Source organism: Ranitomeya variabilis, chromosome 2, assembly GCF_051348905.1.
Source record: "Ranitomeya variabilis isolate aRanVar5 chromosome 2, aRanVar5.hap1, whole genome shotgun sequence".
Lineage (NCBI taxonomy): Eukaryota > Metazoa > Chordata > Amphibia > Anura > Dendrobatidae > Ranitomeya > Ranitomeya variabilis.
Genome location: NC_135233.1, coordinates 349,899,918 through 349,925,988, shown reverse-complemented (window position 1 = coordinate 349,925,988; position 26,071 = coordinate 349,899,918). Strand labels below are relative to the sequence as shown.

General features: G+C 40.8%; 1 protein-coding gene across 4 annotated transcripts in view; it reads right to left on the bottom strand.

Moving 5' to 3' along the window:
* Positions 1-5,838: 5,838 nt before the first annotated feature.
* Positions 5,839-26,071, bottom strand: part of DPF1 (double PHD fingers 1) — a 110,997-nt gene continuing 90,764 nt past the window's right edge. For 3 of the 4 annotated variants that reach the window (XM_077285541.1, XM_077285538.1, XM_077285540.1), the window contains 5 exons: positions 25,344-25,394; positions 17,153-17,272; positions 14,269-14,381; positions 14,001-14,082; positions 12,743-12,963 (listed from right to left, as the gene is read on the bottom strand). In XM_077285541.1, coding sequence (XP_077141656.1) covers positions 12,893-12,963; positions 14,001-14,082; positions 14,269-14,381; positions 17,153-17,272; positions 25,344-25,394 — 437 coding nt within the window. In that variant the 3' untranslated portion in view covers positions 12,743-12,892. Of the gene's footprint in view, positions 12,964-14,000; positions 14,083-14,268; positions 14,382-17,152; positions 17,273-25,343; positions 25,395-26,071 lie in introns of all 4 variants that reach the window. The other variant, XM_077285539.1, reaches the window with a different exon arrangement.

Genomic DNA, 26,071 nt, shown 5'->3' with positions numbered 1-26,071 from the left:
TGTGCGGATTCCACAGCGGTTTTACACCTGCTCCATAATAGAAAACCGCAGTGGAATCCGCACAAAAAACGCGGTAAATCCGCTATAAATCTGCAGGAAAAACGCGGTGTTTTTGCCCTGCGGATTTATCAAATCTGCTGTGGAAAAATCCGCAGAGGACCATTCTACGTGTGCACATAGCCTTAAGGTGCTGTGTTTAGTGCTGTTCCAATGATATATATATCAGAAACCTCTGCCCCCCCCCCCCCAGAAAAAAAAACCCTAAAAAGATCACATTCATCTGTTTATAGTTCAAATTCATAGTTTATTGCAAAAGACGACAATTAACACACTGCTTTCTGTATCTATCCTTTCCAAAAACCCCAACTTATTAATATTTAAGTACCTGCAGTCCGCACTCTTTGCCACAGGGTGGCAGACTTTGCAGGCGTTCCATTAGGAATCCTCACCTTAAATGACTCCTGCAATTCATTCTCTGCCTATAGGGATCTGTGTCTTATCTGAACAGCAGGACCTTAACTCCTGGGCTGCTAGGAGTGAGGCCATTGTTGTGGAGTAGAAGCTTTACATTCCTCAGTATTTGTGACCCTGGCCTGCACTAATATTCCGATCTCTATCTATAGGACATCCCCGGCCTGCAATCTATACAAAAATAGGGATTACGGAGGAAATAAAAGTTGCTGTCTAACCACGACTTGGTGAAATACAATTCTTGACCGCACGTCTCCTGGGCGTAATGTACTTGTATCTGTACTGTAATGTGGATAAGGTGCAGATTAGCCACAGGCATCATCTCCTATTTCAGAATCTAGATTTCACAATCTAACAATGCAGAAAAAAAAAACCATTGACGCCATTTATTTTTGCTGTGTAATGGCGGGAGGTGAAGCGGTCACTATCCACATACATAATGTATTTCTCTGTTCCTATGATGAATGGCACACACTTCTATAGTCTCAGCTGCGCCCTTATTATTGAAATGTACAACATACATAACCCCCTCCTGTCGATGGGTGTGGATAATCCTGATCGTACCCACATTCTGGGGGTCTCTTAGGTTTATAATTGGACTGGACAGAGGCCCAAGTGTCCCCCCTCCACTGACTGTCCACTGTGAGCAGATTTCCCTAAGGAAAAAAAAGCCAACATCTTGGAGAAGAATAATGAATGCTATTTCCATTGTTCCCGGCAATCGGCTCTTCTCATCTATTTCTAGAAGCACATTCATAATTAGCTCTAGTTCCTCCGCTCGCCCCGGCTCTGGGGTTGCACAGAAGTCTGCTCCCTCTAGTCCTGATCAATCTGTTTGTGATGCTCTCTGTTGGCTTTGATTATGGATCTCTTCTCTTTGGTTCTGTGTATGCAGAGAATTCTGGTTCCAAAACATTTTGATTGGACCTGTTAATCTCAACCGCGGCGGGTCCGACATTGCATATTCTTTTTTTTTTTTTTTTAAAGGATTGTCTGGGTTTAAAAAAAAAAGGTCAAATATACAATTGTAATTCTGAGTTAGCATCAGGAAGGGGGTCTATAATTGAGGACTGGTTTGGTGCCAAATTCCTCAAAATGGTGCATGTAACTCTTGATTATTGCAGCCAAAAAAAATATCTTTAATTTGTCTGTAACTTTTTTTTTGCATCCTTTTAGCACAAAGTTGCATGTTTCTCTAAAATGTCCCAAAATGTGAGCAAATATTTCAGTCGTACATAACCTCACTACAGAAAGGACTAGAATAAATTTTTGCAATTTTTTTAACTTAAAAAAGGTGCAATTAATGAATCGGCTACAAACCCCATCACAAATATTGAAAAAAAGCTAATATATAAAATAGACTTTAAAAAAGGCACAAATTGAGATGTAGAGTAAGGTACAAATGAAAAACACCCAAAACTAAACAAAAAAAAATGCAAGTGAAATAATGAATCAGCACAAATAGTCCATTGGTTCAAAAAGCACCATGAAATGCTTCAATATCCTTGTAGGGGTGCTGTAGAGTATTTAGCACTGTTGTGCTACAAAGAGCATCTCACTCATAAGGATTTAGCCAAAGGCTCCATGTAATACTTCGTTACCCCTGTGGGGGTGCTACAGAGGATTTAGCATTGTTATGCTACAAAGAGCATCTATCACTCAGGAGGATTCAGGAAAAGGCACCATGTAATGCTTCATTCTACCTGTGGGGGTGCTGTTGGAGAATTAAATATTCACTACCAGGTTCCTCTGCAGATCGCAGTTCATCATTGGAAGTCAAAGCAGCAGTAACCTTGTGCGATCAATGTATTCTCATAAGACCTTTGCAAAAATATAGAAATAAATTGCAGTTGTCTTCTTTATTTGTTGCATATGACAAATTTGACGTAACCGTTCTTAGGCCCCAGAATAGATCAGATAAAGCCTGAATTTGCAGATTTACCATTAAGGGTTCTAAAAAATGTTGATTGTCGGATCCAGTTGATGACAGCAGATAATACAACGGGCCTTCACTGAGTGTAATCTACTTAATTTTCAAAGAACCAAATCATTGGGTAGTCACTATGTTCCCAATCACTGTCAATCCAAAAAACTGATGTGACCTGACCTTCATCCAAAGCTCTCAACAGAAACCCCAGTAACAAACGTAATGGTCTCAATATTAACTGATCCTGTTGTCACATCTTCTTACCTTGCCTGTAGAAATATCTATAACTTGCTTGGAATTTTTCCACATTTTATTGTGTAACAACCCTGAATCGTGGGGTGTAATGATGAAAATGAACAAAAAAATACTAAAAGTAAAATCAAATCTGAAAGATTTAATAAATGAAAATAGCTGCCTAAATATCCACCGCCATTACAGGACCCTTAATCATTGAAAATTCAGATTATCATTAGCGAGATAGTGGGGGCATTCTAGCATCTTTACTGCCGGTACAACACTTGAGCTCCTTGCGGGGCCTTCTGCAGAAGCTTGTGAAGCTTGTAAAAAATGCACAAAATGCTGGATAAAAGAGTTATATCCCAAGATCGTAAGTTATCCCAACTTACTGATCACTGGTAGAGATGGTGCAAATCGATTCGAAGTACTCTGTTCAGTGGCTAGGTCAGTAATCTGAGTCTTGAGAACTGCTTCCTACCTGACGGCATCTCTGACTCCTCTTTTGATTACCTGGCCTGGTGCGACAGCATTGTTGCGACATTACACATTTGTTATGTTATTTCATGCCCAGGCTGGCTAACTGAAAAAGAGAAGCGGATTATGATGGGTGATGATGGGATTAACTTGACATGCCTCCTGTCTGGTGGCCACGAAAACTGACTTGGCCGATGGACCATGTCCTGCGAATCAATTCACGCCAACTCTAATCGCTGGGTGTCCAACTGCTGGGACCTATCGCAATCCCAGGAAATGCTACCGGACTTGTTGGGAGCAGATTATGTCTCCCAGGAACCGAGGATCAGGCTGGTTGGATTCTATACTACTCCCAACATCTGCTGCCCCTTATAGTCGTTAGATTGTTGGCCAGTCACACTGAAATCCGTAGGTTTTTCGTTTTTTTTCTCCAAAGTTTATCGACACCCAAAAGCATAAATCATTAGGGTATGCGCACGTTACGTTTTTTATGTGGATTTTGAAGCGGATCTGCTTTAAAATCCATGTAAAAAAAACCTCTTTGTGCACCTACCCTTACATCTACAGACAATATCGCCGTCACGATGTTCCAGTCATGTTTATTACACTGCAGTACGCTTCATGCGTGGAGGGGATATTCTTTATCACACAGGTTCCATAGAAGGACAGAGAAAGACAGACGTTTCATTTTGCAAGGATAAGGGAATCTGTCGGTCATAAGCCATTTGTAGTAAAGAGAATACCTAAAAAAAAATCCATGAAACCAATCATTTTTTGTCACATAAAAAATGTGAGTTGTGGTGGAATGAACCATTCCTTCTAGCAGGTTTGTCAAGAAGAAAATCATCAGTCGAGAAACCTTCGAGGAGAACGTCTGCTGCTTGTTGTCTTGCAGACTATAAAAATATTAATTCTACATGTCGGTAAAAATGTCATGAATTTCACCTTTTATCCCTATTCATTTTATTAGCATTATCTGTAATCCAAAAGGGATTTAGGTTTCATAAAAAGCTTTTTTATTTTTTTTTTTTTCTTCCAGCTCCTAAACAGTTAAATGTAGAATCAATTCCCTCACCTCCCCCCATACCCCTCTCTCCATTCACCCATCTCCCTCTGACACTTTCTGCTCATTAAGTGTAACTCGCATTTCAGACCAACACTGAATTTCAACAAATATCAGCAAAAATACCAATGAATATTTAATGGGATTTTTTATCCATCAAATCTACCTTCCCTCCCTTCACTGGGTTCCTGAAATTTGCAATTTGAGGCCATGTTGCTGGGCAGAAAGGGAGGGAGCTGGCATTGTGCAAATAAGGCCGAAGGTTTGCGGCCTGCAAAAGCCATCTTAATGGAGACGCCTGAAAATAGGAATCAATGAAGAATAAAATCTCTAAATTCCCAACGTAAAGCATTAAAAGGGTCGCGACCTACATGAGAAACCATCCAATCATACTATAATAGTTGTCACCATAGCTCCTCCTTTGCCTACTAATCCTTAAGGTTATAATGGTCAACTGCTCATAGTCTCCCATGCCAGGTCACAACATTTTCCATACTGGAAGATGACCCGTTGTTGATTGCAACCTTCCAACCCTTCTTTTCTTCTTGATAAGCTTAAAGAGCTTGTAGTCAAGGGGCAAAACTACTTGAGAAAGGGCGTCTAAGATTTTTGATGAATTATTGAAAGAACCACTCTCCAAAAAATGTAGAATTTTCAGATCTACTAGAGAACCCATGATACAAGTTCATCAGCCCAAAATCTATAAACATTCTGGATTATAGCCGAAAAATCTCCAACTTCTCAATACATGGATCAATATCTACATATGAAGGCATATTGTGCAACATATCTGGTCATTTGAGGACAGAGCAGAAGACCTAGGACAACCAACCCATCTTAAGTAAGGTATGAAGTTGGGCCTTCACTGTGCTTCTGGAAAGTTGGAAAACTGCCTCAGTTCACTCGAAATGCTCATGGGCAAACGTAATGGTGCCAAGATGAGCTTTGCATCAAGGGTCTTATAGCAGCTACATGAACTTCATTAAATTAGGTTTTCCTAAAAACAATATTTATCACCTACTCATAAAATTGGTATAAATGTATGATCACGGGGGTCTGATTGCTGCTTTCTCCTCCCAGATCCCAAGAACAGGAACCTGCCTGTGCGACATTATCTATGCGTGATGTTGCGCCAGTCCTGACAAATCAAATGCTGGGCTACGGACATCGGAAGGTAAGAGATTCGTAGGCCTGTAGTCTAGCCACTGACCAGGACACTGAATCGGAGTCCCAGGAATCGATCTGCCAGTGCTCACCTCCAACTTCCAGCCGCTGAAGTTTTTCATTCATTTACAGCAAGGGGGAGATCTTGAAAAATATTGAGGAATTAAAATACAAAGCATTTAAAAAAATTGCAAGATTTTTCAATTTATAATGATTGCCTTTTACTTACATCAGATTGAGGGACAACTATGGTTCTTGGGCCCTGTTGCACTGCCCACGTGCAAATCACATGGAAATAAAGACTCCCAAGTACTAAATTTCAATCCAATGGTTTATTAACACACAATAACAACTGTTACTACGGCAAGCGACAGAAAGAAACCACAACGTTACAAACAGTCGGATAGCGGCAAAATATCAAATGCTTGGCAGTTCAAACCCCGCCACAAACGTTCTTTTTTTTTTTTCTTTATTTTAATTATTTTTTTTTTTACTTTTTTTTAAACGTTATTTTTTTAATATCAGGTTTTTCAGCACCTTTGAAGTAACACATACATCTGTGCAAAGTTCTCGTCCGCCGTCTTACTTTCTTTTCTTTACAGAAACACAAACACGAGTGACGGTTGTTAGAGGCAGCGCATTAAAGCGAAAACAGGATTTGATCTCCTCTGGCTTAATAAAGAAAAAAGCTCTTTCTTTTTCTTGCAAAAAGAATTTAAAAAATTGGTAAATTAATTGGAAAAAAGTTCTAAATGTCTTGGAAGTCATTTTAAAAATCGGAGGACCTGATTTAAAATGGGTATCTCCAATTGCCTCGACAAAGTGCTATCTGCAAAGTGCTGACCACACTCTTCTTCCTTTGGTTGTCATACAAAATAGCGCCCAGAGTTTGACTCCAAAACAGGCGAAAATCATAATTTGCAGCAGAAGTAAAGAAAGTGGCCAAAGACATTATTTTGCGTCAAAGCAGCAGATCTCCAGGTCACGCGGTTTCATCACTGACAAAAATTGACTTGATGAAAATCGATTTTGTGTTCAAGAAGTGGAGTGATGTGGGTTTCTTTTACCTCTGATCATGCACTCAACATGGCAGCGTGAAGATATATTTACAACACAGAAAGGAAAATAATGACCCTCCATCCAGACTTATTCCAGTCACACATTCCAGGAAAACGAACCATTAAAGTGAATCTCCCCAAAAATGGCGTAACACTGGATGAAGACTGACGTACAAAACGCCAGCCCTGATGAATCAAACTTCAAGGCCCCGATTCATCACATTTCTTATGACCGAAAACTAAGCATAAAAAGCCAATAAATTTTTGTGTAACGTGAAGTTGTGCAAATTAGCGCCTTTTGGCATTTTTACTCCATTTTCTCAAAGCTCCGGCAAAGTGGGCAGAGCTGGGAAATGGCAACCTTTTCCTTTACACTGCTTGTCAACTTCTTGAGCGGTGGCGCACCTTACATCACAAATCTTACTCCAGTCCGCGACTGGAGGAAGAATTATGGCGAGGGGCGCCTCACTTTCCACCCTTTAATGAATTAGGTGCCTCGCGCTCCACTCCGCCCCCTCATCAAGGCCGGCATGAAAAAAGCCAGTCTTGATAAATCAAATTCTAGGTGTTTTACAAAAGATGGAAAGTCCCTGTAATACGAAGGCTAGGAAAAATTTGATGCATTTTTCAAGGGGAATCTCCTTCAGGAAGGTTTTTATTTTAAGCAAAAAGATTTACAGGATCTGAGTGCTACGTCCATTTTGGTTCTCTGTGGCAGCCGTGCCAGGGTGCTGTGAACTTCCTCGGCTGTCACTTAAATGCCACCATATTGGTAGCTTTGGCATTTACAAGACAGGAGAAAGGTTTGCAGAACCCTGGTCTGGCTTCCATGGAGTACCAACATGGACGCCGGGCTGGTTGCTAGGGAATCCCCACATGTAATCAAGCTGTCTAGTAGCCGCAAATCATGCAGCTGCGGCAAGGAAAACTAAATCTCGGAGCAGTGCCCAAGCAACGAGTATACTCGCTCATCACTAGACTTGACAGTGTCAAGTTTGGAGCAGATTCCATGAGGAATTCACCTCAAAGATGTGACATCGCACTAATTTTCCTCACAGCGAAGCTCTCAAAACCTCATCAGAAAAAAAAGTGTCATATGAACAGAACAAGTAGATTTTCCATTCAAATTATTGGAGTATTTGAAATGTTATTTTAAGGTGATTTTAGACCGAATGCGCTTCTAAATTCTCCTAAAAAAAACCTTTTTGTGAACCTTGTCGTAGGCCTCATGCCACCGGCTGTATCATGAATCTGTGTAGTACAGATTAACACTGTAATGATTTGAGAGAATCAACAAGAACAGTGACATTCTCCATCTCGTGCCTCACATACAGATTATAGGGCAAGCACACAAAGGGGCAGATTTATCAAAACTGCCTAAAAGAGATAAAATATGTATATATATATTTCTTAGTGCCCATAGCAACCAATCACAGAACAGCTTTCATTTTCCCAGAGCCCTTTGAAAAATGAAAGCTGAGCTCTGATTGGTTGCTATGGGTAACAAAGACTGTTTTAACGATTGAGGCCTAAAGGGTCATCAATGATTTATGTTCTGAGCTATGGACGGATGAAAAGGACAATGCCGAGTCGAGATGAGGGAATTGTTCTGTCCTTAGGCTATTATTGGGATAATTGATTTGCTTGTTATTCTATTGTATTCACTAAAAATCAATGTGGAAAATCACGGATTTACCCAATGTATCCAAAACGACTGAATGGGGTCTGTAGTAAGCCCCCTATGAAGATTTTAAAACCTCAGACGTATTGTGCAAGGTGCTATTTAAATAAGTGCTAAAATACTGACATTTTAAGAGGTCTAGCCTCTATTTTTAAGGATATTTAGTCCATTTATTGCAATAAATCATATCCCTAACCCCATTTTTTATAACCAATTTGTTCACGTTTTGAGGGGACATGACTTCTAAATCTCGCTAAGTGCAACAGATTTATTAAAGGTCTCCATCATTTCTGCACAGAACTATGGTGGTGCAACCAGTACTAGTCCCCATATTGGAATACAGGATTTAGTTAGTCACCTCATGCATAAAAAACCGTGCACTCATAGGTCACAAAAATAAGACTTTAAATCTGATCAATTACCGCAATTTTTTTCAGTTCCTCGGGGGCGGGGCATTAGGATTCAAGCAAAGTTTTTTTTACACGGTATGCCCTTATAAGGACATGAAAACTTAAAACCCTGAAAACGCTACCAATGACACTGTATATTTGGCTCAATTCATACGCAACACATTAAGCCATTCATGATAGTGTTCCATAGAGAGGTGTTCAGAGGAACAGGTCACAAACATCCATCAACAACTGGGGATGGGCAAAAATAAGGAGCAAATAAAAAAAAAAAAAAGTTAAGTGCATGCAAGATGAATACAGAATATTTACTGGTATCTTAAAGGGGGAATTCTCATTATTACAGCAACCAATCAGTAATTAGCTTTTATCTGTTAAGTGCAATTTACAGGATAAAAGCAATTACCTGATTGGTTACTGTGATTTTAATAATACATTGCTAAATAGTATAAATAAGTAACCACGATCAGAGCATTATAAAATATATACCTTGGCATTAACACTAGATATAACGGAAAAAATTGTCTTAACAGTATATAACAAACTGGACAGAAGTGCTTCCAATTTAATAAATCATATTTTTGGATTTGCTATGATTTAAAAGGGATGTCCTGCGAACAACATAGGTGATAGGATAGGTGATAAATGATGATGCATAGGGGTTGTCTACTAGAACCTCCAATGATGCTGAGAACTGGGGGTCGCAGCATGTGAAAAGAGCAGTAGTACGCATTCTGACAACAGCTCCATTCACTTCTATGGGACCGTGGGAATGAATGTGCACATGGGTGAAAACCGCTACAATGAATGGAGCATTGATCAAGCATTTACACTACCGCAGTCACATGGAGGACACAGGGTCCCAGTTCTTGTAATCAATGGGGATCAGAGTGGTCTGCCCCCAATAATCGTACATTTGCCACCTATCCTGAGTTGGAGGGATAAATAAAAGCTCCATGTAAAAAAAAAAAAAAAATTTCACTTTAAATCCCAAAAGCTAAGTCTTTATTGTGCTGCAAATTCAAGTCATTCGTCCCGCAGATAGGCCGATGTTTACTGCCATAGTAAAAGTGCACCAGGAAACAGGCCTAACTCTGCAAATACTTTCCATATCTTGTACTGATTTTGAAGTAAGGATGTTTTCTTCAAGGAATCAGTAAAGATTTTGCTGGTTCCATCTTGGAATCCATATGCGGCTTATCTGACACCCTAACAGCTCAGATCCGTCATCTGATCTCCCACAATGCGTTGCTCTTTGGTAACAGGAATTCAGTCAACTTTTTCATTTAGCTTTGTCTAAGATGTTTACCATTGCATGAAGACTTAAAGGAGCTGTCTCTTGCCATAATTATGTAATTGCTTAATTTATTCTAAATGCCCTTGTTCTCCTGAATCTGGCGCAGTTTTTCTTTTCTTCCTGCGCCTCTCCATTGCTGAGATATGGCCCCTTCTTCCCTGTATATAAACATTGTCTTGTAATCAAGGGGGTGTGGTCCTGACCTCATCTAGATAAGAGTCTGCTTGAGGACCACGCCCATTTGACTGCCAAGAATAGATTTACATACAGGAAAGATGGGGCCTTATCTCAGGAATGGTAAGGCGTAGGAAGAAAAGAGAAACATCGCCGGATTTAGGACAACAGCGGCATTTACACCACGTAAAAAAATGACATGTTTCTGACAAGTGACAGGTCCTCTTTAAAGGAGTTTTTTGATAGCATATCACTTTGTTTATCAAGACCCCAACAAACTACAGACTTGAAAGTATCTAGAACATAGCCCCATTCACTTAGTTGTTTCCTGCATAGGACCTCGGCCCCTTTGCTTGCAGGATGTGTCTAGCAATATGCCATAATACAAAAAATGTGCAAGGCTGTAAATATGATGTGAAACAATGGAATTTTCCTTCTAAGGATTTTTTCTAATATATATATAAATATTGGTTAAATGGGAATCCCATAATATTGGGTCTATATGTAAGAGACACAATCATGGCTTATAGAAGGGGTTGTCTCTATTCCCTACCACTACAAAAATGCAAGGACATGGTAAAAAGAAGTATGGTATGCCCTAAAAATCGAAAGGCTTTTTGCCACTAGGACTCCCCCAGTGCACAGGTGGGCAATAGGGGGGGACACACTTTCTCTGGGCAGACACTCATTCAGGCTCTCAGTAAGCCAAGTGCTTTGTGTTTTCATTAGTATATAGCGACACACATGCTCAGCATTCACTCCAAGGCTAAGCACCGTCACTCGGACGCCATGGTCCCATGATTCCCGGTGAGTTAAGAATTCCTTTAGACCCCAGGTACAGTTCATAGTCATGCGCAAATCTGGGGTCCTCGGTTAAAAGAAGCATTGTGCGTTGTATAACCAGGTTATCAGGTTGTTCAGGAATCACAATGGAGGGACGCTCATGGCTTGAATGCATGATCATTAAATTACAAGCAGCCATTGTAGAAAGCGATAAGAGGCGGAATTCAAGTGATACCTTTCACCAGCTAATGGAATATATTTGCGTTGCAAGCTTTGGAGACAACATAGTCTCTTCTTCAAAAGAAACAATGAAAAAGAAAAATTGTGCCTCTGATATTCAAGGACGACTAATGTCCTATATTCCAGGCTGCGTCTCCCTTTCTCCGGTACTGTATGACAATATGTCATTGAGACGGAGGACGGGAGAATTATATAAAGGGGGAAGCTACAGACAAGGAAAGTGTATTTACAGGGGATGGCTTCTATGACCACATATACATACGGGTCTGGGGTTGTCTGCAGAATAAAATGTATATGGATATTTTATAGAAAACGGATACCGGACTGATATATCTAACAAGCATTGGAGGAATGTTGATATTTACAAGCACTGCTCTAAAAAAAAACAAAAAAAGATCATTGTAAGGTCTGCAGTCTGTTATGGCTTTGACCCCTACAGCAAATTGTGCTGGGAAGGATGAGCAAATCACCACCATACTGTTTGGTCCCAAATATTAATACCCCAATGGGAAAGCTACTAACTACAAGGGGTACATTTAAGTCCTGGTGTCTGAAATGGCCCAAACGACCATCCGAACCTGAGAATGGGGCTTTGAGTTGCCCATCGGACTATAGCAGTGGCCACTCATGCCCGTCCCCATGTCAGTCACTCTCTACGGGACTGCTAAGTACAGCATTCCACTTTCTCTGGCAGTCCTTTAAAGAATGATTGGAGTGGTGCTTAACATCTGCGCTCTACAACAATGGGGCTTTTCAAAGCCCCATTTTTGGGTTCCATAGGGGTCCCAGCGATCGGACTCCTTTGGATGGGTGATGACTTTAAATGTTGGGGAAAAACTCTTTATGCTAAATCTCCGACCCCAAGCTTTTCAGAGACAAGAGGGCACACATATCAATACAGGCCAATAAAATCTAGCAAATTGGCACCATAAAGTGCCTAAAACATTACACTGGTATAACATAGGGAAAATATGTGCTGTGTCTAGAAGGAGGCACAGCCTGGGTAACCTCAGGCCACATTCTGCCATACCAGCTTCAATCAATCTCATAAATAACAAATAAAAATGTGATGCAAGTAATTGGAAATTTGATGCCAACCCAACAACAACCCAAAATATGCCCACAATGAAACCTAAACTGCTGACGTATTGATACATGTGCCCCAACTGTGATATCGAGATATAACAGGACAATGTATATAACCGGAATGATGGGGGAGAATGCTCCGAATGTGAACACACACTGTAGAATTCCTTTAATTTGGCATCTGATATTCTGATTATCTGGATAATTATTTCTCTAAACTGAAAGGTTACCTGGAACCTCACAAGACGGTTGGAAGCAGAAAATTGAGAAGAAACAAAACAATTTCTTCATAGTGGACAGTAAGTTATGGGAATCTCTGTACAGCACTGCAGCATATGTTGGTGCTACATGAGCAACAGGAAAGAATATTCTACTGTAGTTTCCTGGAGATTCTTCAGAAGAAGAACGAGAATCCAGAATAATGCCAGATTAAAGGAAGTCTGATGTGAACAGGTTAGAGATCACATAGGAGAATCTCATTAAAATGGAGCAAGAAGGAAAGAAAAGATGATGAGATCTTGAGATATCTTAGAAATGAAGGTGTCTGGAAAGACCAGTGGTGGAGCTTTTTGGGCCGCAGCCTGCAGGGGACTCGCAGGTTAGGAGGCACCGGACGCCTAGGGAAAGATTTAGGAAGTAGCAGAGAAATAAATAGGAGCAGAACGTAAGTACTTCAGAGGATTAATTCACAGCCGAACCAATAAAACGACTATACACTGCTCAGGACGCGGAGCAGGGGAAGGGGCCATAGTGCCGAAATGTGAGGAGCAGAGGATTCCGGGAATAAGCAAGACCAGTCTGATGGGCTCAGTGATCTTTGTCCATCTGCTCTAGGTCAACGTGATATAGGCCGATGCTTTCTCCTTCAGTTGTCTCAGGCACAAGTGACAACTCCAGCTACCTGCAAAATGAAAATGGAAAGCTTGGGGTTAAAGGGATATTCCAGTTTCAAAAAACCTGCAGGAAGTTTAACAAAAAAGAAAGAAAGAAGGGCTTTACTCACCCTCCCCGGGTCCATTGTTCAGTCTTCGCCGCCGCTCCCATTGTCTGCAACGCTGATTTCACATTGACGGCGCTGCAGCCAATCAATGAGTGCAGCAGCTTGTGCCGTGAACTCAGAGCTGCTGAGCTCACTAATTGGCTGCAGCGCTGTCGACATGACATCAGCAATGCAGGTAATAACAGACATCGAGAGCAGCAGTGGAGACTCAGCCCTGAACCCGGGGAGGGTGAGTAAAGCACATATTGTTTAAAAATAAAACTGCAGCCAGTGGTTTTCCAAAACAGAAAAACTCCTTTTTAACACATAGGATTCAGGTAACATAGGGAATGAGTATCTCAATAATTATGCGCAGCACAAGAGAAAATAAGCCTGACTATCATTTTAATGTGGTGGTTGGATCATTTGAGAATGTAACAAGTAATATTGATGTATAATTTATATACAAGGGATGTCGTCGAGCTGTCTGAACTCTAGTACAAGGTACAGTTAGGATTGTAAGAGGTATTCCCATCTCCAAGATCCTATCCTAATATGTAGTAGATGTAATAATATTAGCAAATACCTCCAATTAGAAATGTAGTATAGTTCTTCTGAGTCACTCTGTCACTTACCCCATGTACAGGGCAGTAGCTTAGGTATCTATGGTTACGACCACCAGTTAGTTAGCTGTTAGTGGTCGTAACTATAGATAACTAAGCTACTGCAATGCCTGCACATGGGTTAAGCCACATAGCTAATCAGTAGAACTATACTAGATTTGTAATTAGAGGTATTTGCTAATATTATTATTACACCTACTACATATTGGGATAGGGTCTTGGCGATGAGCATACCCCTTTAAAGGAAAATTCCAGTACGTGTCAAGATCATAGGTATCTTTATCCACTAGTTCCACTTGCACACTAATGGTTCTTATTCTTGGCCATACTACTCACCTTCAGGGGGCTCCGACATTGGTGGGCTCAGACAATACATGTGATATCCTCGGTCGCAATCATCACAAAACAGCAGCTGGTCCTGTGGTAAGAGAAGGGTGAGTGGCTTCATACAGTCATTACACAAAGATATATGTGACGTGAAACTAAAATATAAGAAAAAGCCCCAAAAAGAAGCACTACAATCGGCGAAGAGAACACCGCCGTCCATCCTCCGCATATACAAATACGGCCGGCACGTAAGCCACATAATATTCTAGGCACTCACGTCATTTTCCGAAGTTCCACACAGAATACACGACTTGCACTCGATGCACTGCCAGCGGTAAGTCCTAACTGCGGCTGTCATATTGACTGTGAACTGTAGACATGAGGGGTGACCTACACGAGAAGAGAGTTACAGCAATGGTACAATAATGGGGAAAGTCGGAAGTCCACACTCCTTCTTCGGGCAAAGACTCAGTCCCATTATGCTAGCCTGTTATGTGTGAACCCTGGCAGACTGGCGTGCTGGTACACCGCCTAGCACACCACTCATCTTCACATCTATCTGATATGCTATCTGCTTTTTGTTGACTTTTCTCATGCAGACGTGTCCCTCCCAGTAATACATGCTGGATTTGAGGTCTGTGTGTCCAGGATGCTTTACCCTTCACTAGCTTTTATGAATTGGCACAGCTTCATTACTGTACTGATTTCCCCCTCCTTCAGCCATGAAGTATCTCTTCCACCTTAAGCTTACAGACACTGATGCTGAGCAGTATGTGATTCGCCCGTTTTTCTCCTGTGGCATCTCCTGTATACAGATACAGTATACTGCCTGTGTGATTTACCCCCCCCCCTCACCCTGCACAGTTCTGAGTCTGCTTTCCACTCTATGTACACTTTGATACAGTACAAAATGTGTGATCTTCCCTCCCTAAAGTCTTAGATACTTTCCTCCCTCTCCACAGTCTGATCTGATGCTATCTCCAACACTGAGAGAAGAATAATCCGCGCTCGAAACATGAAAAAACCAAGACCCGCCCAAGCAGAGAATGTATAATAAAAGTATATCTTGATTGAAAATAATATGACAATAGCAAGGCATAAAAAATGCAAAAAATATACACAAGATGTACACGTATCAAGAAATGCGCAAAAAAAATGAAAATAAATAAAAAATAGAAAATAAATTTTGTATATAAAAGACCAATTTTGCATATAGCGGGTAAGGTATAATTCACAAAATAAAGTGTATCTATATTATAATATTTCCCCTAAGAGATATAAGCATCAAGCATAAAAAATCATAAAAAAAACTTAAATAATAATAAAAAATAATAAATAATAAACAAAAATGTGTATATAATTACTACATTGCATAGGCAAGATAGAGATTGAAAGAATTGATCACCTTCATGAACTTAGAATCACCAAAAAAATGATATATAAGAAAATTATATATAAAAAATAAAAAATCATACATTCATAAGGTGCGTATAAACCAAAAAGTATATGCATATATTTGCACACATATATATTGGTAGGTAGTGGGAAATAAAGCAGTGCTTAGCATAAAGAACTATGGGTGGAATAAAGCACCCTATGTGAGGTTGCATGTGTGTGCAAGTCCACAAAGTACTATATAATGTGCATTTTAAAGTGCCATGTGCTTGTGCTTAAAAAAAATCATCAAAGAATAAATTAGGGGGATATACCTTTAAATGCCGCCAGGGTCTTGATGCGGCGCACCCCGACGCGCGTTTCGGAATGTAAATTCCTTTGTCAGGGGGTATTTAAAGCAAGATCGGTGGGTTTTTATACACAACTAAAAGGGCGCCGATGCCTGTAGCCCTTATGTGGACGGCGCATATTTTTTATATATAATTTTCTTATATAGATAATTTTTGAGGGTGATTCTAAGTTCATGAAGGTGATCAATTCTTTCAATCTCTATCTTGCTTATGCAATGTAGTAATTATATACACATTTTTGTTTATTATTTATTATTTTTTTATTATTATTTAAGTTTTTTATGATTTTTTTATGCTTGGTACTTATATCTATAATATCTATATATTATAATATGGAAACACTTTATTTTGTTAATTGTACCTTACCCGCTATATGCAAAATTGGTCTTTTATATACAAAATTTATTTGCTATTTTTTTTTTTTTTTGCGCATTTCTTGATACGTGCACATCTTTTGTATATTTTTTGCATTTTTTATGCCTTTCTATTGTCAGATTATTTTCAGTCAAGATATACTTTTATTATACATTCTCTGCTTGGGTGCGTCTTGGTTTTTTTATGTTTGGAGTTATTGTTATTGTCATGTTATTGCTCTCCCGCTTAGTGGTTTCCACTAAACCTTCTGCACATACGGTGATCTTATGGTATTTAATTATTTGGTTTTATAAAATATCTTTTAAAAGAACTGGGTATTTTTATATAATACCCTTTGGTATCACTGTTGTGTTTATCTAACACTGATAGAAGGGAAAGAGAGGGCAAGAAGATAGGACACAACAAGGAGCAGTGTGTTGTCTGATCCATGTCAGATTCAGCAGAACAGCCAGCTATGTACAGGAGGTACACCAACTCTACAGCCGGAAAATGATAATAAAGTGCAATACTGCTAAGTTCACATCCACATTAGATATTCTTTTTCTTTTCTGTTATATATTTCTTGACACAAATGGTGCAAGACAAACCAATGACATTATTGGGGTTTGTTGGGTTTCCATCATGGAATTCTGTCACGGATCTCACCCAGCCCATTAAAGGGGTTGTCTCTTGTTAAAAAGTTATCCTTTATCCAATGGATAGGGGATAATTTCCTGAGCACTGGGGGTCTGGAATCCCCAAAGAGAATAAATACTGGGCCCCATGTGTTCGATCCTGCATTCATTCGCAGTGCTGAAGACCGGCCGAGTGCAGCTCTCAGCTATCCATGTCCGTCCCATTAAGAATGAGTGGAGTAGATGTGACCATGATCGACCTCCGCTCCATTCACGCGGGGCTCTTCGGAACATCGTTTCCTGAGATTAGTGGTGCTCCCAATTGATAGGGGATAACTTTTAAACTTGAGAATCCCCCTTTAACACACAGATAATATAAACACCGACTCTACTCTGAAAGAAGGCGTACTCCTGCCCTTATTCTTACCAGAACGACCACAGTCGGCACAGGAGATCAGGTCCTCTGGACACCCCGTCTTCTTGGCCCCTCCTAGACAGAAGTCACAATAACCATTGGCAATGACGGAGCCGTCAGGCGCTTTCTTTACTGCAATACAGTAAATAGAGGATGAGTTTTAATGACCTAGAAGACGGGTTTAACACTTCATGGTTAGCGTTATATTTTCTTTTTCATTCTTTATAACTTTACTATTTTCTATACATTTCATGATATTACTGGCTTATCTACACATATATATATATATATATATGTATCAATAATCAGATAACAGAATAGTATCACTTGCACCCAAAGGCCTCAGTGACTTGTTCCTGAGTGCAGAGTTGTTTTCCTGTGCCCCCCGGTGTGCCCTGGCAGCGTCTCGTAGCCCGGAGATCCCCCATGGCTTGTATTCTGTCGGTTTGGTTTTATTTTGGCTCGCTTCCTGGATTTCCTACTTTGGCCTCAGCTGTCATTATTGATACCTGTGACGGCTGCGGTCACTGGATTTACTGATTCATGTCTCACCCTGACTGTAGAGTTCACCACAAAAGTGTAAATGAGGATGTAGAATAAAATGTGCAGATCAGTTACTGTTTGTAGGAAACCTCCTCTACCCAACTACTCCTTTCAATAATCTTATCAGTTTTGCAAAATCAGCAGCAAATTTCCAAAAGTTAAATTCCGCAAATTTTACTATTGACACCTTCAGGCAGTAAGTATCCCGGTTTATCCGTTAATGGGGATAAATCAGATATATTGGCGCTATATGGCCGAACTTTGGAACTTGACTATACCAAAATACTACTAGCATGGAAAACCTTTATTAAATACCGTATTTAAGGATTTGTGTGTTCATGGTCCTTGGCTCAGTTTAAAGGAAATGTATTATCAGAAAATAACCTATTGTTTCCATCAAATTACTGCGGTAAATGTTGTCCGCGACTGGACTTTAACCTGACGACCTATCTTTAGGATAGTCATCAATGTCTGATCGGTGGGGGAGCGACATCCGGCACCCCCGATGATTGGCCAACTCAAGTGTTGGTGGCAGCCGGAACTGTTCTGTTGTGGATCTGCACAAAACAGCTCTGTTGACGGAATAGTGCTAGAGTGCTTCACACCCGCCCTCTATTGATTTGAATAGGGGGTGAATCTGCATTACCCAGCCACGGCCACTATACAGTCGACAGAGCTGTACTGTGCAGCTACGTAACTGATCAGTTACGATCAGGAATAGCTGATCGGCGGGGTTGCCGGGTGTCGGACCCCCACCAATCATATATTGAAGGCCTATCCTAATGATAGTCTGCCAACGTTAAAGTCCAGTAAAGTCTGTCTTAAAACGAAAAAAAAAAGAAATGTTGTTATTTTTCAAACTGGCTACAAGGGATATTATAGAATCAGACTTCCTGTTCTTTACAGAAAACTTTTCAGGAGTCTCATTATCATCAGAGGCAGGATTACAATGACAGGTAACACCTCTATACACAGATGATAACACAGGATCCACCAGTTACAAATGATGATATGCGAGCTCCCCCCACCCTTCACAATCACCTTTGCACATTAGTGCTTCAATATAAAAGGTAAGGTCAGAGACTCTTCATTGTGGCTAATGTACGTGTGCGCTTCCCTGAAACACAAGGAAGTATAAGTCTAAAAAAAAAAAGCCCAAGTGGTCAGTGAGAAAATTGCTGTATATACAGTACAGACCAAAAGTTTGGACACACCTTCTCATATAAAGATTTTTCTGTATTTTCATGACTATGAAAATTGTAAATTCACACTGAAGGCATCAAAACTATGAATTAACACATGTGGAATTATATACTTAACAAAAAAGTGTGAAACAACTGAAAATATGTCTTATATTCTAGGTACTTCAAAGTAGCCACCTTTTGCTTTGATGACTGCCTTGCACATGCTTGGCATTCTCTTGCTGAGCTTCAAGAGGTAGTCACCGGGAATGGTCTTCCAACAATCTTGAAGGAGTTCCCAGAGATGCTTAGCACTTGTTGGCCCTTTTGCCTTCACTCTGCGGTCCAGCTCACCCCAAACCATCTCGATTGGGTTCAGGTCTGGTGACTGTGGAGGCCAGGTCATCTGGCGTAGCACCCCATCACTCTCCTTCTTGATCAAATAGCCCTTACACAGCCTGGAGGTGTGTTTGGGGTCATTGTCCTGTTAAAAAATAAATGATGGTCCAACTAAATGCAAACCGGATGGAATAGCATGCCGCTGCAAGATGCTCTGGTAGCCATGCTGGTTCAGTATGCCTTCAATTTTTAATAAATCCCCAACAGGGTCACCAGCAAAGCACCCCCACACCATCACACCTCATCCTCCATGCTTCACGGTGGGAACCAGGCATGTAGAGTCCATCCGTTCACCTTTTCTGCGTCGCACAAAGACACGGTGGTTGGAACCAAAGATCTCAAATTTGGACTCATCAGACCAAAACACAAATTTCCACTGGTCTAATGTCCATTCCTTGTGTTCTTTAGCCCAAACAAGTCTTAGCAGTGGTTTCCTAGCAGCTATTTTACCATGACTGCCTGCTGCACAAAGTCTCCTCTTAACAGCTGTTGTAGAGATGTGTCTGCTGCTAGAACTCTGTGTGGCATTGACCTGGTCTCTAATCTGAGCTGCTGTAAACCTGAGATTTCTGAGGCTGGTGACTCGGATAAACTTATCCTCAGAAGCAGAGGTGACTCTTGGTCTTCCTTTCCTGGGGCGGTCCTCATGTGAGCCAGTTTCTTTGTAGCGCTTGATGGTTTTCGCAACTGCACTTGGGAACACTTTCAAAGTTTTCCCAATTTTCGGACTGACTGACCTTCATTTCTTAAAGTAATGATGGCCACTCGTTTTTCTTTACTTAGCTGCTTTTTTCTTGCCATAATAGAAATTATAACAGTCTATTCAGTAGGACTATCAGCTGTGTATCCACCAGACTTCTGCACAACACAACTGATGGTCCCAACCCCATTTATAAGGCAAGAAATCCCACTTATTAAACCTGACAGGGCACACCTGTGAAGTGAAAAAAAAACATTCCCGCTGACTTCCTCTTGAAGCTCATCAAGAGAATGCCAAGAGTGTGCAAAGCAGTCATCAAAGCAAAAGGTGGCTACTTTGAAGAACCTAGAATATAAGACATATTTTCAGTAGTTTTACACTTTTTTGTTAAGTCTATAATTCCATATGTGTTAATGCATAGTTTTGATGCCTTCAGTGTGAATTTACAATTATCATAGTCATGAAAATACAGAAAAATCTTTAAATGAGAAGGTGTGTCCGAACTTTTGGTCTGTACTGTATATATATAGTGTTATTTTTTAACAAATTCTTCAAAAAAATTACATTTAAAATAAAACCTGAGGGTAATTTTCTGATGACGCGTTCCATATTTGAACCAAGAACCCCTTGTGAATAGATTTAAAGAAAAGTTGAATGTGAGACTTTTGATGCTGGTAGTAGAGCGGGTTGTTAATCTGATAAATATTATTTGGATGACAAAATTGCTCATTAGTTTTCACAATCTCCCTACCTGGATCCCACAGCGATTTTATTATTATTATTTATTTTATTTTTTGTAGAGTAAAGCGTATTTTTCTGGATTTAAAATGGAGTGAGAATATAGGGGTATTCAAATTAAAGACCTTATAGAGGACGGAGAAGATGGGTGGGTTGGCTGTCCCAGACTCGGACAAGTACTTCTTTGCTGCACAATTGCAGCACCTCTATCGGATGGGGTATAAAAGAATTATTTAACATTTTTAAAGCATTGCTATAATGTTATTTAGCAAGAGACTATATGAAGTGCTTGAGCCAAACAGGTTTAAACCCAAACTCATGAGTGCACCTACATTATCTATGATTCAGTAGGTTTGGTGGGGAAAAAAGAAGACTTGTTTGGAGAACAATGGGCTTTACACAAGATATGTCCATTGTAAGGAGTCTGTATGTTCTCTGTGGGTTTCCTCCAGGTTCTCCGGTTTCCTCCTACACTCCAAAGACATACTGATAGGGAACGTAGATTGTGAGCCCCAATGGGGACAGTGATGACGACTGTAAGTGCTGCGGAATATGATGGCGCTATGAATAAATACATTTGGGACACAAAGGTAAATGGAAAAACACAATATACCGTTAAAGATAAATGGGAAGACGACCCAGGGCCAACTAAGGAACATCAATGGGAAGGAGATGCTCAGTAGGACACACCCAGCCATCTCTTAGGGAGAACCAAAAAAAGCCCAAATTATATATGATGCATGGATCGTGTAGGAGACCCCTCCCAACTCTGCAACCTTGAACCTGTGCAAAAATGTAGCGACTTTTTTTGTTTTTATTTGTACCAGTCCCAACCAGCTTGGCCAACTTTTTTAAAAGTTTTTTTAAAAATTGCTCAGAGCTCGGGTGGAACGGGCCGTGGCCAAGAGTCTGACAAAATTTATCACATTTTGCACGTACATTAGGACAAAAATGGCCCCCTGGCATACATCTCTGGCAGTGACATACTCATTAAAGGGACGCACACCTCTTAATCAATTTGGTGCATCTTAATCCAGCGCCTCCTTCGTTAGGACTACAATGCAAAATGCCAGTAGAAATGAATCGCAGCTACAATGCCAATCTTCTACTCATGATGTGGACATGCACAAAAATGACTCGATTCTGGATTGTGGGAATCAAGCGGGTGAACTACAGTACAGACCAAAAGTTTGGACACACCTTCTCATTTAAAGATTTTTCTGTATTTTCATGACTATGAAAATTGTACATTCACACTGAAAATACACCAAAAACAGGCAGAGATGCTTACCTGTCTGAATGGGCCCAAATTGTTCTGTACACTGTGGCCTCTGTTCACACAGGATGCATTTTAGCACTGGGCAGCCCGCCATAGGGCGTCATTAATAGGCTGGAGCCAGATGCTTGCATTCCTTGTGTGAACACGCCAAATACAGAGTATATATCTTAGTGCATTGGTGTACCACACGGCCAAACCCTGATTGAAGGATGGCTGTTTCATTAGGTATTGCACCTGTGCATTTGCTATTTTATTTGGGTCCGCTGCACCCTGCTTGTGCATTTGTATTGAGGCCCATTCAGACAGGTAAGCATCTCTGCCTGTTTTTGGTGTATTTTCTTGAATTTTTCCTTTTTGGTGTTTTACATTCACACTGAAGGCATCAAAACTATGAATTAACACGTGGAATTATATACTTAACAAAAAAGTGTGAAACAACTGAAATTATGTCTTATATTCTAGGTTCTTCAAAGTAGCCACCTTTTGCTTTGATGACTGCTTTGCACACTCTTGGCATTCTCTTGATGAGCTTCAAGAGGTAGTCTCCAGGAATGGTCTTCCAACAATCTTGAAGGAGTTCCCAGAGATGCTTAGCACTTGTTGTCTTCACTCTGCGGTCCAGCTCACCCCAAACCATCTCGATTGGGTTCAGGTCTGGTGACTGTGGAGGCCAGGTCATCTGGCGTAGCACCCCATCACTCTCCTTCTTGGTCAAATAGCCCTTACACAGCCTGGAGGTGTGTTTGGGGTCATTGTCCTGTTGAAAAATAAATGATGGTCCAACTAAACGCAAACCGGATGGAATAGCATGCCGCTGCAAGATGCTGTGGTAGCCATGCTGGTTCAGTATGCCTTCAATTTTTAATAAATCCCCAACAGTGTCACCAGCAAATCACCCCCACACCATCACATCTCCTCCTCCATGCTTCACAGTGGGAACCAGGCATGTAGTCCATCCGTTCACCTTTTCTGCGTCGCACAAAGACACCAAAGATCTCAAATTTGGACTCATTAGACCAAAGCACAGATTTCCACTGGTCTAATGTCCATTTCTTGTGTTCTTTAGCCCAAACAAGTCTCTTCTGCTTGTTGCCTGTCCTTAGCAGTGGTTTCCTAGCAGCTATTTTACCATGAAGGCCTGCTGTACAAAGTCTCCTCTTAACAGTTGTAGAGATGTGTCTGCTGCTAGAACTCTGTGTGGCATTGACCTGGTCTCTAATCTGATCTGCTGTTAACCTGCGATTTCTGAGGCTGGTGACTCGGATAAACTTATCCTCAGAAGCAGAGGTGACTCTTGGTCTTCCTTTCCTGGGGCGGTCCTCATGTGAGCCAGTTTTTTTGTAGCGCTTGATGGTTTTTGCCACTGCACTTGGGGACACTTTCAAAGTTTTCCCAATTTTTCGGACTGACTGACCTTCATTTCTTAAAGTAATGATGGCCACTCGTTTTTCTTTACTTAGCTGCTTTTTTCTTGCCATAATACAAATTCTAACAGTCTATTCAATAGGACTATCAGCTGTGTATCCACCAGACTTCTGCACAACACAACTGATGGTCCCAAACCCATTTATAAGGCAAGAAATCCCACTTATTAAACCTGACAGGGCACACCTGTGAAGTGAAAACCATTCCCGGTGACTACCTCTTGAAGCTTATCAAGAGAATGCCAAGAGTGTGCAAAGCAGTCATCAAAGCAAAAGGTGGCTACTTTGAAGAACCTAGAATATAAGACATTTTCAGTTGTTTCACACTTTTTTGTTAAGTATATAATTCCACATGTGTTAGTTCATAGTTTTGATGCCTTCAGTGTGAATGTACAATTTTCATAGTCATGAAAATACAGAAAAATCTTTAAATGAGAAGGTGTGTCCAAACTTTTGGTCTGTACTGTATGTATATGATAATTACATATATGATATAGTCCCTGTGCCATATGTCTGCGCGCTGGGATACAGTGGGGATTCAACCACTAATGTCGTAAAAAGCAACCTAGCTCAGGAATTTATAGACAACATCAGTGGCGTATCTCTATAAGAAAAAAAAGAGGATATGTGAAAAGGAATGGTAAAAAAAAACAAAATATTGTAAAAAAATAAAAATAAAAATACAGTAAAATGTTACATGGTTAAAAAAAACCTGCAAATGTTGCTGCAGATTCCGCTGGGAATTTACTGCGGATTTCACTTTGCACGGCAATATCTGCATCTTAGTTTGACATTTGCAGATGTCAGCTACACAGAGAGGATCAATTTCGGCTGCGGATTTTCTTTGCAGCGTGTGGTGCATGAAATGGTCTCTACCACGATGCCAAAACATGTCTGACCTGTGTGTTATTGCCTTCATCAGCACAAATGTTGGAAGAGAGGAAGTGACCACCTGTGCCTTAAAGGGGATGTCCATTACTGGGCAGCCCCTTATTGATAGGCCCAGGGACGTGAGCAAAATAATAATAATAAAAATAAACCTACCTCCCCGACCAAAGCAGTTTCTCTCCTCCTGTAAAAAACATCTAGCGGGGTCGTCACATGAGCGCTGCAGCCAGTCAGTGGTCGCTGATTGACTTCAACGTTCACATTCGGTCCAAGCTGGAGTGTGAAAGCTGCAACGCTGACATGACTCGATCGCCAGAGGTTGCCAACTTGTAAAACATCACACTGCGTCAGGATTCTCCGATATGATTTGCACACTTCTGGCCACATTCCGACTAGACATGACCAGCCTCACTCAATTCACTTGTATGGAGAGAGCCACACACGTCTAGTCGGCATGTGACCGCATGTATGTAAATCGTACGCCTGCAGTCACTCACCTGCCCATTCCCAGATGAATCCTGTGAAGGCTGTAAGGATGGAGTGACTTCAGACCTGAACCCCAGGCCTGGACATCCCCTTTAAGCTAAATAAGCCCAATTTGAAATTTTATTTTTGTGTGGATTTCTTAGTAATGATTTTTTTTTTTTTGGTGGAGTTATCATTTCAAGTTTTGCCTCAAGCAGCAGAAAATCTAGAATAGGCCCTTCTATGCATCAAATCCTCATGGCTTTCAAAATCTCTGCTTGCAGTCAGTGTATAGGAATATTCGCTCAGGAGATAGGCCTGTCCTGGGGATATAATAGGCACACACGGCTCCTTACAGTACAGGGTCCATCACATGAACCAGGCCAGACCTTTATCCACAAAGGACTCCGCTGGGTTACAGCAAGCAGAGATTTTGAAGACAATAAGAACATTTTAGAACTTTTTCTTATGCACGGAATACCCTTTTTTGGCCTAAACTGCAAAAACAAGAAGACTATTGATGATTTGCATAATGCAAGAAGAACTTTTTATTTATTTGGCCCAGCAGAGGAGCCCAAGTTCTCACCTGTATGTCGCGGTTGCATCTCGGGTACCCAGTTCAGCTCTCTGTAGAAGTCTGAGAGGGAAAAACGATTGAAATCAGAACTGTGCGGGGGAGGGGAAAAAAATTTGCCACAGCTGATACAGAGACAGGCACCAAAGGGGTTAAGTGGGTGGTTTGATTATTTTAGGAAAACAGGGAAGGAAGGGAGGGGGGGGGCATTGCCATCACCCAAACTGATAACCTACCCCTGTCACTCCTTTGTTTCCATAGCAACTGTCTGCATTGGAGGGACCGCCAAAAAAAAAAAAAAACACCATGCAGCATGGATTTAATATATCTCTCCCTGATTTATTGTTTCAATTAGAGAAACAGACGTAGAAATGGGGGATGGAAGAATCTGCGCTCGTGGAAATCCAGGAGCCGTCCCTGCAATACTGCAGAAACTTCTCCAGCAAAGGAATCCGAGCCGCATAATATTGTGCAGACGTCTGGACTCAGCCGCCATTCCAGATACACAGATCTATCCGTCCCTGGCCCGTCACATTCTGCACATCCTTACATCACACTGGATGACAATCCGTTAGGAGTATGTTCACACCGCATCTTTTTTCCGACAGCTAAAAACATCCGTTTTTGAAGCAGAGGAAAAAAGTATTTTTTTTTTTTACCTTTCCTGATCGTTTTTTAATTTTTTACGTTTTATTTTTTTTCCGGTTTTCTTCACGGAATACACAAAAGAGAAAACGAGA